Source organism: Gopherus evgoodei, chromosome 5 (genome assembly GCF_007399415.2).
Source record: "Gopherus evgoodei ecotype Sinaloan lineage chromosome 5, rGopEvg1_v1.p, whole genome shotgun sequence".
NCBI lineage: Eukaryota > Metazoa > Chordata > Testudines > Testudinidae > Gopherus > Gopherus evgoodei.
The window spans coordinates 129,856,910-129,870,516 of NC_044326.1; the positions used below are offsets into that span (position 1 = coordinate 129,856,910).

General features: G+C 52.0%; 1 protein-coding gene across 5 annotated transcripts in view; it reads right to left on the reverse strand.

Moving 5' to 3' along the window:
- The window catches only part of FRAS1 (Fraser extracellular matrix complex subunit 1), a 328,015-nt gene that overhangs the window by 61,667 nt on the left and 252,741 nt on the right, over nucleotides 1-13,607 (reverse strand). For all 5 annotated transcript variants that reach the window (XM_030565123.1, XM_030565122.1, XM_030565124.1 and 2 more), the window contains 4 exons: nucleotides 11,966-12,128; nucleotides 10,895-11,027; nucleotides 2,589-2,779; nucleotides 1,503-1,656 (listed from right to left, as the gene is read on the reverse strand). In XM_030565123.1, coding sequence (XP_030420983.1) covers nucleotides 1,503-1,656; nucleotides 2,589-2,779; nucleotides 10,895-11,027; nucleotides 11,966-12,128 — 641 coding nt within the window. The remainder of the gene's footprint in view (nucleotides 1-1,502; nucleotides 1,657-2,588; nucleotides 2,780-10,894; nucleotides 11,028-11,965; nucleotides 12,129-13,607) is intronic.

Genomic DNA, 13,607 nt, shown 5'->3' on the forward strand with positions numbered 1-13,607 from the left:
AGGAGGGATGGTGCCAGAGTAACCTTGTGCACAGGAGAAGCACGCTTGCGACACCCTCCGTTAGAGGGGTAATGCAGAGGCTTCCCTCCAGGGCCAGCCGATTCAGCCAGCCAGGGCAGGGGGGAAGTGTGATCTTGATCCTACCTCTCCCCTTCCCATTTTGAGGTGCTGGGGACTAAATTGTGAGATACTCTGTGGAGAACAGGGGACCAATTGCAACTACAACTACAATCCAACTCCTAGTAAAAAAACAAAAAAAACAAAAAAAAACCTGCAAGAATAAGTTGTTGTAAATAATGAACAGCAGGTTTTGGGCTGCTACAAGCTATGATGTCATGGCTTCAGATCCAGATCTACACATCAGTTCAATCAGCATCAGGGGAACATGAAGAGGAATGGCTTACACCTCGAGTGTTTGCTTTGGCATATAAAACAAAAGAAGCCCATATGCCCCAGCAAAGCATAATAGGGTTTTATTATTCTTTGACAGGTAATTTTCTTCATAGTGAAAATATATCCCAGCACTCTCTGCATTACATGCGCTCTCTGCTGAGGTTACAAAGGGACCCATTCCAGCAGGATGCAGCAATTAAGTTGGCTCCAAAGTGCAAGAAGTCCCACAGTTTAGCAGTATAGCTGTGTGCGTGCCCACACTCCACAGCTGTTGTCAAGTTGTTCTGCCCCCTGAATTCAACAAACAAAAGGAGGCAGGAAGACCGGGTAGTGGGAAGGTGGAGGTGACCTGGGCTACCTCGAATGTCTCCCATAGGGTCAGATCCTTAGCAGAGTACCAATCTGTGTAGCTGGGCCCAGATTGAGGGCAATATGGGTGGCATCCTCTCCTCAACTGGCAAAGCAGCTGAGCAGCTGCTCCATGGAGGTTTCTACAGCCCAGTGGATGAAGTAGCCCTGTGTTCCCCTACTGCAAGCCCCCTGTAGAAAGGATGCCAGCAAGATCCATTGATTCCCTTAAGACCCAAGCCATGCAGAGGCAGTACTGCCATGTGTCTCCCACTCCTTGTGAGGCGACACCTCTCCGCTTGCATAGCCAGGCACAGCTGTAAGGCCAGGAGAAGGGGAACAGAGTTACCTGATCCCTTTATAAATTGATTATTCATTTTCTAGTCAGAATGCAAAGTAAGCAGGGAGAGAGGCTTGGGTGCTGTGGTGATGAACTCCACGCTGGCCTCTGCCACTGAGCTCAGCCCCCTGCTGTGGGTAAAACCCATGTCTGGGGGCAGGCTGATGGAGAAGAGTAGCCTGAGAGAGATGGGTTTGGTGATACTGCTGCCCTCCCCCCTCAAACCAGTCCCTCCTATCCCTTGCCATAGATCCTGTGTCTCCTCCAGCACAACATCCACCTCAGGCCTCTAAAAACCCTCAGGAACTGGCCTGTTAGGAAGAGTTAAATCCCCCCTGGATTAGCCAGCCCATAGGTATTTTACATGAACAAACCAGGCCTTTCTCACATCAAGAGCTATTCCACCTATGCTTGGTCTTACCATGGTCAGGCTTTTTGGTAACTACAAAGACCAACTGCTCATCGGGAGTGTCCAAGTCCTGCAGGCTTAGGGAGGTATTGGTGATCACCACCCCGGCACTGCCGTGCACTCTGAGTGGCACCAGCGTCATCTTCGGGGGTTCGTCATTCCGCCGCTACAGAAACACAAAGACAGGTAGGCTGGCCCCGAAGAAAACTCACTCCCAAGAAGAGCAAACTCACCATGAAGATTTAGTAAAGAGGAAATTCCCCTGAGATAAAAATACACCTCCTTGACTTGTTTTACCATTCACGGTTTTAAGAGCATTTTTTTTTTTTTAACTGTAGTGTTGTAAGAGTCTCCCGCATGTTGGTCAGCGTCCTGCCTATCCCGAGATGGAGGGGGACCAATAAATGCCTTTGCCACACACCCTGAGAAAGGGGAATTGGTGCATAGTTGTGTTGCCCCAGCAGGACTGTTATGTGGTCACACTCTGATCCCCCGTTTCCTCCTTGCTCCATGGGAGAGCCTATCGAAGGGAGATTGTGTAGCCTAGTGGACAGAGCACTAGGATGCGACTCAGGAGAGCTGGGTTCTATTGCCAGTTCTGCCACAGGCCTGTTGGGTGACCATGAGCAAGTCACTTCCCTGCTCTGTGCCTCAGTTTCCCCCTGTGTAAAATGGGGATAATGAAACTGATCCTCCTTCGTAAACTCCTTTAAGATCTACATTTGAAAAGTGATATGGAAAAGCTGGGAATTCTTATTATCTGTGCCAGCCCCAGGTGCATATGTCATCTCTGCCAGTATGACAGCTGGTTCATACTATTTCCCTAGTCACACTAGCTTAGTTGCACTGGCTGGTGTTTTGGCGGGTGAAGCTATTCACTGCCTGCCTGCTGCATAGGCAAGCGGTGGCCCTGTAATTGGGGTAGTGAGCAGAGAGGCATAAGGGGGCACCTGATGCTCACTCCCTCCCTTGCGTGGGTGTTCAGAGCGGGGCACAATCTGGTGCTAGGTCAGCAGTGGCAATAACACTTTAAAAGCCATCCACATCGTTGGGTGGGGCTTGGTTAACCATGCGCAGTATTCCTTAGACAGTGTGTACCTGGATGGTGATGTTGACGCTGTGAGTCTCGGACCGGCTGAAGCCATCGCTCACGTAAAATGTGAAGATGTCATTAGTCGGCTCGATGCTTTCATGGACGCTCTGAAAGTAGTAAATACTGTTCTCCAGCACATCGTGAATGGAGAACGATGCATCCGAGCCTGCCGAGCCCCCAAGGCCCAAAGTCACACCTGCAAACAAAGTACCAGCTATGAAAAGATGCTCGTTTCACTAAGAAAACAACAGGAGTAAGGAAACGATCCCAAGTTCTGCTTTCCTGTTCCTGCAATTGATTATTAATGTGTTTAGTGACCCACCCAGAAAGCTGCTTCTTTGGCACTATGAAATGTAAAGTTCTTGTTGTTTTACATACAGTGGCTGGCTTCCGTCCCCTTTTATTAGGCTTGCCTTAAATGGTGGAGAAGTTACTAATGCACCATCTTTTCCCAGCAGAACCAACAGCCCAGCTCATCCTGGCAAAAAGAGTTTGGGTGCCAACCATTAAAGGTCTGTTTAATCGGAGCTCAGTCTTTTTTAAAACACTAACTTACTCCTGCTCTTCCGTAAGATGCAGTGAATATGTACTACTTAGCAGCCTGCGGGCCCCCGAGGAAGAAGAATTGCGTTATAAACCACTACACATTTGCAATCATGTACCACACAGAGGTATCTTAGAAACCACAGTTCTTCCCCCTGCACTTAGAACACAAGATAACCGTGATAACTGTGTGATATCTTCTGGCAAACAATGCCCCACTGTACTTCATGTAGCTGTGTTTGGAGAGTGCCTAGTTTGGTCTGGTGGCTACAATTAGCCTGAGAGCTTCACGCACGTCTATACTCTGAATCCTCTACAACCTAATCTATTAGAAAGAAAAAAAACATCACAGCGGCTGAGTGATTTACAATTCGTCCTCTCCATTCCCTGGTTCTAATCCTGGAAGCACTGATTGATTTCAAATTTCCTTCTTCAATGACTGCTTCCATAGGGGAGAGAGTGAAAACAAACATCTCCGCCATTTAAGTCTCCCTGATGAGACAGAAGCAATGAAAACAGACAGGGATTTACCAGTGCCCTAACAGTAACATGGGCTTGTAAATTAACCAGTCTAGAAGGGATGCTGACAAGACAAGCCCGGAACAATAGGGAAGGCTGGGAAGGAGGTTTCACAACAAAACAAACAAAAAAAGCTCCTTACTCAGGTTTTTCTTTTTACTCAGTCCTCTCAAAGGCAAAGATCTCATGGATCTGCCTGCACATGGACAGAACAAAAGCTGAAGGCTGGATTGTATCTTTAGGGTCCTCAAGCCGTGGGAGCTCTCTGTATGTAGATCTCCCACTTTCCAGCGTCCTCTCCCCAGGCAGAGGGTGGAAGCAGCAAAGGAAGGTTAAAGCAGGTAGAAATTTCATTCATTTCTCTGCAGAATTCCTTCTGTGCTGGGGAACTGCCCCTTACAGGGGGATCCCAACAGGAAGTGCTGCCTGGGGAGTCTGACAGCTCAGCTCCAAAGGAACTGCACTGCCAAAGAGCCGGATCAGAGCCAGAGGGAAAAGACAGTTACTCACCTTTGTAACTGTTGTTCTTCAAGATGTGTTGCCCATATCCATTCCAATTAGGTGTGCGCGCGCCGCGTGCACGTTCATCGGAGACTTTTTACCCTAGCAACACTCGGTGGGCCAGCAGGTCGCCCCCTGGAGTGGCGCCGATATGGCGCCTGATATATACCCCTGCTGGCCCGCCCGCTCCTCAGTTCCTTCTTGCTGGCTACTCCGACAGTGGGGAAGGAGGGCGGGTGTGGAATGGATATGAGCAACACATCTCGAAGAACAACAGTTACAAAGGTGAGTAACCGTCTTTTCTTCTTCGAGTGCTTGCTCATATCCATTCCAATTAGGTGATTCCCAAGCCTTACCTAGGCGGTGGGGTCGGAGCGAGTCGTTGCGAACTGTAAAACTGCTGCGCCGAAAGCGGCATCGTCTCTAGCTTGCTGGACCAGTGCATAGTGTGATGCGAAGGTGTGCACAGAAGACCAGGTGGCCGCACGGCAGATTTCCTGTATGGGGACATGAGCCAAAAACGTGGCCGAGAAAGCCTGAGCCCTGGTAGAATGGGCGGTAAGGGCCCCCGTTGGCACGCGGGCCAAGTCGTAACATGTCCTGATGCAGGACGTGACCCAGGATGCGATATGCTGGGAGGAGATTGCCATGCCTCTCATGCGTTCCGCTACTGCCACAAACAATTGTGGTGAGCGTCGGAAGGGTTTATTTCTCTCAATATAGAACGCGAGAGCCCTTCGGACATCCAAGGAATGGAGCTGTTGCTCTCTTCGGGGTGAATGCGGCTTTGGGTAAAAGACTGGCAGGAAGACATCTTGGTTAATATGGAAGGCGGAGACGACCTTAGGGAGGAATGCCGGGTGCGGTCGCAGCTGTACCTTGTCCTTATGGAACACCGTATACGGAGGGTCCACGGTTAGAGCCCGAAGTTCCAAGACTCGCCGAGCTGACGTGATAGCGACTAGGAAGGCCACTTTCCAGGACAGGTACAGCAGCGAGCATGTGGCTAAGGGTTCGAAGGGGGGCACCATGAGCCTAGTCAAGACAAGGTTCAGGTCCCAAGTAGGGGTAGGCTGTTTGACCTGAGGGTATAGCCGCTCCAGGCCCTTGATGAATCTTGACACCATAGGGTGGGAAAACACGGACTTGCCAGCCTCGCCTGGATGGAAGGTGGATATAGCCGTGAGATGGACGTGCAGAGAGGAGATCGCCAAGCCCTGCTGCTTGAGAGACCACACGTAGTCCAAAATGGTGGGGACTAGCATGGAGAGTGGGTCATGGCCGTGCTGGCTGCACCAGCAGCAGAAGCGTGTCCATTTCGCTAGGTAGGTTGAACACGTGGAAGGCTTCCTGCTGCCCAACAACACTTGTTGTACTGCATGAGAACAGCACAACTCGGACTGGCTTAACCAGCCAGGAGCCATGCAGACAAATGGAGGGACTGTAGATCCGGTGGCGCATCCTGTCGAAGTCCTGTGTGATCAGATCTGGCCAAAGAGGTAGGGCAATTGGATTCGCCAGGGACAGATTGAGCAGCATGGTGTACTAAGGCTGCCGCGGCCAAGCCGGAGCGATCAGGATGAGGTGGGCCTTGTCTCCCCGGACCTTGATCAGGACTCGATGGATGAGAGGGAAGGGTGGAAAGGCGTAGCAAAGACGTCCCGTCCACGGAATGAGGAACGCGTCCGACAGGGAGCCCAGGGAGCGAGCGACCCTGTAGAGAGCAGAACACCTGGCATTTCCGGTTCGATCTGGAGGCGAACAGATCTATCTGGGGAAACCCCCACCTCCAGAAAACGACATAGAGGACGTCCGGACGGATGGACCATTCGTGGGACAGAAAGGATCTGCTCAGGTGATCCGCAAGGGTGTTCCGCACTCCCGGGAGAAAGGAGGCCACTAGATGAATAGAGTGGGCTATGCAGAAGTCCCACAGACATATTGCTTCCTGACACAGCGGGGAGGACCGAGTCCCGCCCTGCTTGTTGATGTAATACATGGCCGTTGTGTTGTCCGTGAATACCGAGACACAATGGCCGTGCAAATGGCAGTGGAATGTCTGGCATGTTAGGCGAACTGCCCGTAGCTCCTGCACATTGATGTGAAGAGTCAACTCTCTCTGTGACCATAGACCCTGTGTACGCTGGGTCCCCAGGTGCACACCCCAGCCCAGCGATGACGCGTCCGTCGTCAAGGACACTGAGGGGCGTGAAACGGCAGGCCCGCACACACTTGGGAGGGCGTTGTCCACCAGCCTAGGGAACCGAGAACATTCGGTGGAATCGTCACGATTGTGTCTATGGCGTCCCTGCCCGGTCGATAGACCGATGTGAGCCAGGTCTGCAGCGGGCGCATGCGGAGTCTTGCATGCTTGGTGACGAAGGTGCATGCGGCCATGTGTCCCAAGAGAGCAAGGCACGTTCGAGCAGACGTGGTTGGGAAGGCCTGTAGGCTTGTGACCATGGACACTATGGCTTGGAATCGGTGCCAGGCGAGGCTGGCCGTCGCGAGTTGGAGTCCAGCAGTGCCCCAATGAACTCTATGCTCTGCGTAGGCACCAAAGTGGACTTGTCCGGGTTGATGGTCAAGCCTAGACTCGCAAACAGCTCCGTGATGATGGTGATGTGCCTGGTCACCTGCGCCTCCGACGTGCCTCGAATGAGCCAGTCATCGAGGTAAGGGAAGACATGGATACGACGACGGCGCAGGGCAGCGGCGACGACCGCCATACACTTGGTGAACACCCGGGGGGCTGAGGAGAGTCCAAAGGGGCGGACCGTGAACTGGTAGTGGTCCTGATTTACCACAAAGCGAAGATACCGCCTGTGCGGGGGAAAGATTGCAATGTGTAAGTATGCGTCCTTCATGTCGAGAGCGGCGTACCAATCTCCGGGATCCAGGGAGGGAATGATGGTTCCTAAGGTTACCATGCGGAACTTGAACTTTTTGATGAATTTGTTCAGGCTTTGCAGGTCCAGGATGGGTCGAAGGCCCCCTTTTGACTTGGGGATTAAGGAGTACCGGGAATAAACCCCCTTGCCCCTTAGCTCCCTTGGCACCTCCTCTATAGCTCCAATGAGCAGGAGCTTGCGAACCTCCTGGACGATAAGTTGCTCGTGAGAGGGGTCCCTGAAGAGGGACGAGGAGGGAGGATGGGAGGAGGGTGGAGAAATAAACTGAAGATGGTAACCAAACTGCACCGTGCGCAGGACCCAACGATCCGAAGTTAGCTGGGACCATGACGGCAGGAAGGGGCGGAGGCAGTTGAGGAAATAAAGTGGATCCAGGGAAGGGATTGGTAAGCTGCTCTCGGGCGCACCTTCAAAAGTTCGCCTTGGGTCCCTGCGGTGGCTTGTCGGACCCAGAAGTGTTACCCCTTTGAGGACCTGGCTGAGGTCTACGGTTCGGCCGGCCTCGCCTCCGGCTGAAATCTTGTCTGGGGCGAGGCAGGGTGTAAGTGCGCTGATGGTAGGGGCGGAATTGCCTTCTCTGAGTCTGGGGCGTGTGCATTCCCAGTGAGCGCATGATGACCCGGTTATCCTTCAGGCTCTGTAGCCTGGGATCTGTTTTCTCAGAGAAAAGGCCCTGCCCATCGAATGCCAGGTCCTGAATCATGTACTGTAGCTCCGGCGGTAGTCCGGAAGACTGCAGCCACGATATACGGCGCATGGCTACCCCCAATGCCAGTGTTCTTGCTGCCGAATCTGTGGCATCTTAGGACGCTTGTAGCGAGGTCCTGGCGACCCTCCTGCCCTCTTCCAGGAGAGATGAAAATTCCTGGCGTGAGTCCTGGGGAAGCAGCTCTGTAAATTTGCCGACAACCTCCCAGGTGTTGTGGCTGTAACGGCTCAGGAGGGCTTGCTGGTTCGCCACACGGAGCTGAAGGCCTCCCGCGGAATAAACCTTGCGGCCCAGCAAGTCCGTGCGCCTGGCTTCCCTGGATTTTGGCGCAGGAGCTTGTTGGCCGTGGCGTTCCCGCTCATTGACTGATTGTACCACCAAGGAGCAGGGAGCGGGGTGTACATAGAGGTACTCATACCCCTTTGATGGTACCATATATTTCCTTTCCACTCCGCGGGCAGTGGGCGGAATGGAGGCCGGAGACTGCCAGATGGTGTCTGCCTTCGCCTGGATCGACTTGATGAAGGGGAGGGCTACCCCGGTCGGTGCTTCCGCATAGAGGATGCTTACCACCGGGTCCTCCACTTCCGGGACTTCCTCGACAGGAAGGTTTATGTTCTGGGCAACTCGCCTCAGAAGGTCCTGGTGTGCCCGGAGATCAATCGGCGGGGGCCCTGATGAAGATGTGCCCACTACCGCCTCATCTGGGGACGAGGAAGAAGACACCCCAGGGAGGAGTGGTTCCTGAACGGAAGCCTCGTCCAGAGGGACCTCCACTTCCCGAGCATCCTGCTGCGCCAGGGGATCCGTAGGGTCTTCCTCCATACCTGTGGGGGGAGGCCGGCTGACTGTGGCCTCTGGTGTACGATGCTCCGATTGGCCGGAGCGAGCAGGGCCCGAAGGTTCGCCCTGGGCTTGGTGGTACGCCCAGAGCACCCAAAAGGACCATTGTGGTGGTCCCTGGTCTGGGCGGGCCTGCACATCCAAACCCCCGTAAGAGGCACTGTCCATCCGGGAAGAAGCGGACGAGTGCCTTGAAGGCCATGGAGGAGCCGTCGATGACTGCGTCAGGCCTCTGCGCACCCCGACGTCGCTGCACGGTGCCAGCAAGTGGTACCGGGAGTCATGGTGGTACCTCGATCTGGACCGGGACCTGCTACCAGCTCGGTGCCGGGAGGTCGACCGGTGCCGTACGCTGCCGTGCCGGGATCGGCTGCGGTAGGAACGTCGGTGCCGCGATCTAGACCGGTGCCGAGAGTAGTACGACGGCGACCGGGATCTTGAACGGTGCTGCGAGTATGACCGGTGCCGCAGGTAGCGGTCCCGGGACTGCGAGCGGCGTCTGGATCTCGAGCGGCGACGCTGAGAGTAGTCCCTCGATCTGGAACGGGACCGATGCTCAGTAGTGCCCGGCGAATGCGGCCGCACCATGGTGGGCTTGCCCATCGATTGGAGAACCTGCACCGGCAGTGCCGGGGGTTGGGGCAGCTCGGGCTCTGTCATGGCGATGAGGTCGTGTGCAACGGAGAAGGTCTCCGGCGTGGAGGGCGCGACGAGCTCAACCGCTGTTCTCACTGGGGAGCTGAGATGCACTGGACTCAACGGTCCCTGAGGAGCCGGAGTCAACGGTGCGACGACGCTTGGTGCCGCGGCGGATGACGGTGCCGGGCGGTCAGGTTTGGAGGCACGCTCAGACTGCGGTGCAGTTGTAGGTACCACAGGAGCCCTGTGCTTCTTGCTCCTCGGGGAGAGGGAACCGTGCCGGCTAGGGTGCCGGGCCGGTGCCGAGCAGGAATTTGAAGCCTTTGCCAGCACCGGGCGGAGGCAACACTTGGCCCCGGTGCCGGAGTCAGTGCCGACGGTGTGGGAGTCAGCGCTGCCTCCATCAGGATCTGCTTCAGGCGACTGTCCCGCTCCTTCTTCGTTCGGGGCTTGAACGCCTTGCAGATCTGGCACTTGTCCACAAGGTGGGACTCGCCGAGGCACCTCAGGCAGGAGTCGTGCGGATCTCCTGTGGGCATCGGCCGATGACAGGCTGCACAAGGCTTAAAGCCGGGTGAACCAGGCATGGGCCCCGGCACCACGGGGAGGAAGAGGGGGCGAACCCCTGATCCTCTGTATAACTATTTACAACTACACTTAACTAACTTTATAACTACAACTATTACTATAATTACAGAACTATATACACTATACTGTAGAAGAGTGAAACGCTAGGGAGGTGGAGAACGGCTAGCCATGCTCCACAGTTCCAACGACCGACACGGGCGGTAAGAAGGAACTGAGGAGCAGGCAGGCCAGCAGGGGTATATATCAGGCGCCATACCGGCGCCACTCCAGGGGGTGACCTGCTGGCCCACCGAGTGTTGCTAGGGTAAAAAGTCTCCGACGAACGTGCACGCGGCGCGCGCACACCTAATTGGAATGGATATGAGCAAGCACTCGAAGAAGACGCAAGGGCTACTGCAGAGGCATCAGATACCCAAGCTACATGCAGAACTTGTGGGATCTGCAGGGTCTGTGAGCCAAGCCACTGGGTTCTTTGGTGTAGCCACTCCAGGATGCAGGGGGGTGACCAACCAGAACCCTGAACAAAGAGCGTAGGGGGAAAAGGAAATTATAGGCAAAGGACACCGGGACCAACCACTCCCGATAGGAGCATCTACATGATTTAGGAGCACAAGTTCCAGGAGGAATGTTCATGGATAATATGCGAACCTAAACCTTGGGTACTGCAGCTAAGTAAGAGAAATAATAGCAGCCATGCTTCTTTGCAGCTTAGCTAGTTTTAAAACTGCAGTGCAACATTTCTTAGTTGGAGTCAGGGAAGGATTTCTATGGATAACAAGAAGCGCCCAAGTTAGAAGAGTAAATATTAAAAATTAAACAAGGTCTCTGTAAAGGATGTGAACCCCTTTGTTGAGATAATCTCTAACTTTTGAGAGTTAGAAGGAAACTTTCCTTGGGGGTAGGTTATCTCGCAACTGCTGACTGTAGGGTTTCTCTGAAGCAGATGGTGCTGGCATCAGAGACAGATGCATGAGCTACCCCATGCCTCATCCAGTCTGGCAATTCTTGCGTTCCCATTTCCTGACCGAATACAAGGAAAAACAGGCACACAGTTTACCTGTCCTTATGTTTTCAATGTATCCATATATTGGTAGTGTAATTATTGTAACCATTAGGTCGTCTTTGGCTGTATCGTAGTCAGTGGCTAGGAGATGGTGAACTGACAGCGGGACCCTGCCTCCCTCATCAACCTGAAAAAAAACCAAACACACACACATAAGGTAAAAAGAAGAGGAACAAACATGCTTCAGAAACAAAACTAGGTTCAATAACCATTGCCAAATGGCCTTTATAATCAGTTCGAGGAGGATTTTATCACGAGTGTCTTAAACTTATCCCTTTACCTGTTTCTGCATGAATTCTCTAGCTCATTCTTACTACAGGTCACTGTTGGAGTATGCAGGGGGTAAATCCCAATTCTTCCCCGGACACTGTATGTTTTATACAAGTTCCTGCCCCTCCCTACCCATGGGTATAAACATCCAGTGTCACGCTGGGATTAGGTTAAGAGCTTATCTTGCCCCAGCAGTAGTCTGTATGCCACTGAGGTAGTGTCAGTACAATGGGAGCAGCAGAGTGTACCCCGCAATGTTACAGTGATCAGCTGTGAGTTGTGCTGGGTTGTGGTTTGCTGAAAGGGAAGTGTTTGATGGCTAGGATGAGGGAGTGCAAAGCTGGGAAGGGAGGGAGAACACATCAAAGGGTCTAGAGAAGCATTCTGAAATGCGCCATGTTGAGCCAAACTTCCAGATGTTTTTCGGTTGATCCATCCCCAGACTTTTGTGTGTCACCTGCTGATACAATGCGCCAGATCCCCAAAAAGTGGAAAGCAGCATCCTGCCACTGATATCAATGACGGCACACATTTTACACCAGTGGAGGATCTGGCCCACAGTGTACAATGGAAATGACTTGATGAAGTTCTGGGACATGGGAGCACTGTTAACTTCATCAAATAGTTTCACAGCACTTTACACATACAAGATTGCATATGTGACACAGTGCTTTCTCGCATCTATTCTAGACACCAGCTCACCATGGTTGCAGGGCAGCCAGAAAAACGACTGTACAGTTGTTTACATCACATGTGCTCCTGCTACAACTTCCTGCATTCTGGGCAATTACTCACAGTGATAAGGTCAGCAAAAGCAATGATCGAAGGCTTGTTCTGGACAGATGTAATAGTGATGGTAAACGTCTGGCTGTCGAGCTGATTGTTGTCAGCATCAAAGACGGTGAAGTGGAAAATATCTGTGACTGGCTGATTGTCAGTCTCAAACTCAGCTGAGTATCTGTATCAAGAATCAGATCAGTGAGTCATACAGACAACCTGCTGAAATGATTTCACTTCCTATGTTTAAGAACTGCATGGGCAGGAACATGTCTCATTTCAAGGAGATAACAAGTCAATCCTTTCCCCCTCTATCTTGTCCATCCAGAAAGAACTAATATTTTCCCATGACATTGGGTGAGTGGTATTGACCAGGAAAAGGCTGAGGTGAGCGTACTGGCTAGTCAGCCATAGTGAAAGAACATTCAGACAGTTCCTCACATAGCGCACTGCAAACCTGTAAAAGCAGCAAAGAATCCTGTGGCACCTTATAGACTAACAGACGTTTTGGAGCATGAGCTTTCGTGGGTGAATACCCACTTCCTGCAAACCTGATGTACCGTCATGCACTGAAAGACTCTCAGGGAAAGCAGGACCCAACACTGGGGTGATTAGAGAAGAACACGGAAGGTGAAGGTTATTGTACAATTAGAGTATTGTCCCAACAGATCCAACCTGCCCTTCCTGAAAGAAGTATGGTTTCATTTTTCTTTTCTTCTAAACTTTTAAATCTGGACACTTGTCTCTGGTCCACCTGCCTGGCAGACACGTAGAGGGCAATTTTAAAAAACACTCAGCATTGGCCTACCTCTGCTTCTGACTGAAGTCAACAAAACTCCCATCATCTTCAGTAGAAGCAGAGTTAGGCCAATGTTGAGCGCTTCTGAAAATCCTACTCTGTTTCTATCATGATTTTTCGTCACTGACTTATTTATGTGCTTAAGCATTACCACCTTCAACCTTCACTTTGCTGACATTAATACACAAATGTTCCGATAGTATCGTTCTCCTGTGAATAGTTGTTCAGTCTAGTCTGTGCTTGTGTATGAAACTACATATATATTGTTGGAAGGACACAGCGACGCATGGATCTTAGTTTGGTGTCATGCATCAAGAGCAAGTAATGGCTCCTTCTGTGTAGGAGCCAAAGCCAGGCTCAACTTTGACCCTGTCTGGAAGGAAAATCCACAAACCAGTGGTGCAGTTTATTAACATAAGAACAGCCATACTGGGTCAGACCAAAGGTCCATCTAGCCCAGTATCCTGTCTGCGGACAGTGGCCAATGCCAGGTGCCCAGAACCAATGAACAGAACAGGTAATCATCAAGTGATCCATTCCCAGCTTCTGGCAAACAGAAGCGAGGGACACCATCCCTGCCCATCCTGGCTAACAGCCATCAGGGGATCTATCCTGCATGAAAGTATCTAGTTATTTTTGAATGCAGTTATAGTCTTGGCCTTCACAACATCATCTGGCAAGGAGTTCCACAGGCTGAGTGTGCATTGTGTGAAAAAATACTTCCTTTTGTTTTAATCTGCTGCCTGTTAATTTCATTTGGTGACCCCTAGTTCTTGTGTTATGAGGAGGAGTAAATAACACTTCCTTATTTACTTTCTCCGCACCAGTCATGATTTTATAGTCCTGCATCATATCCTCCCT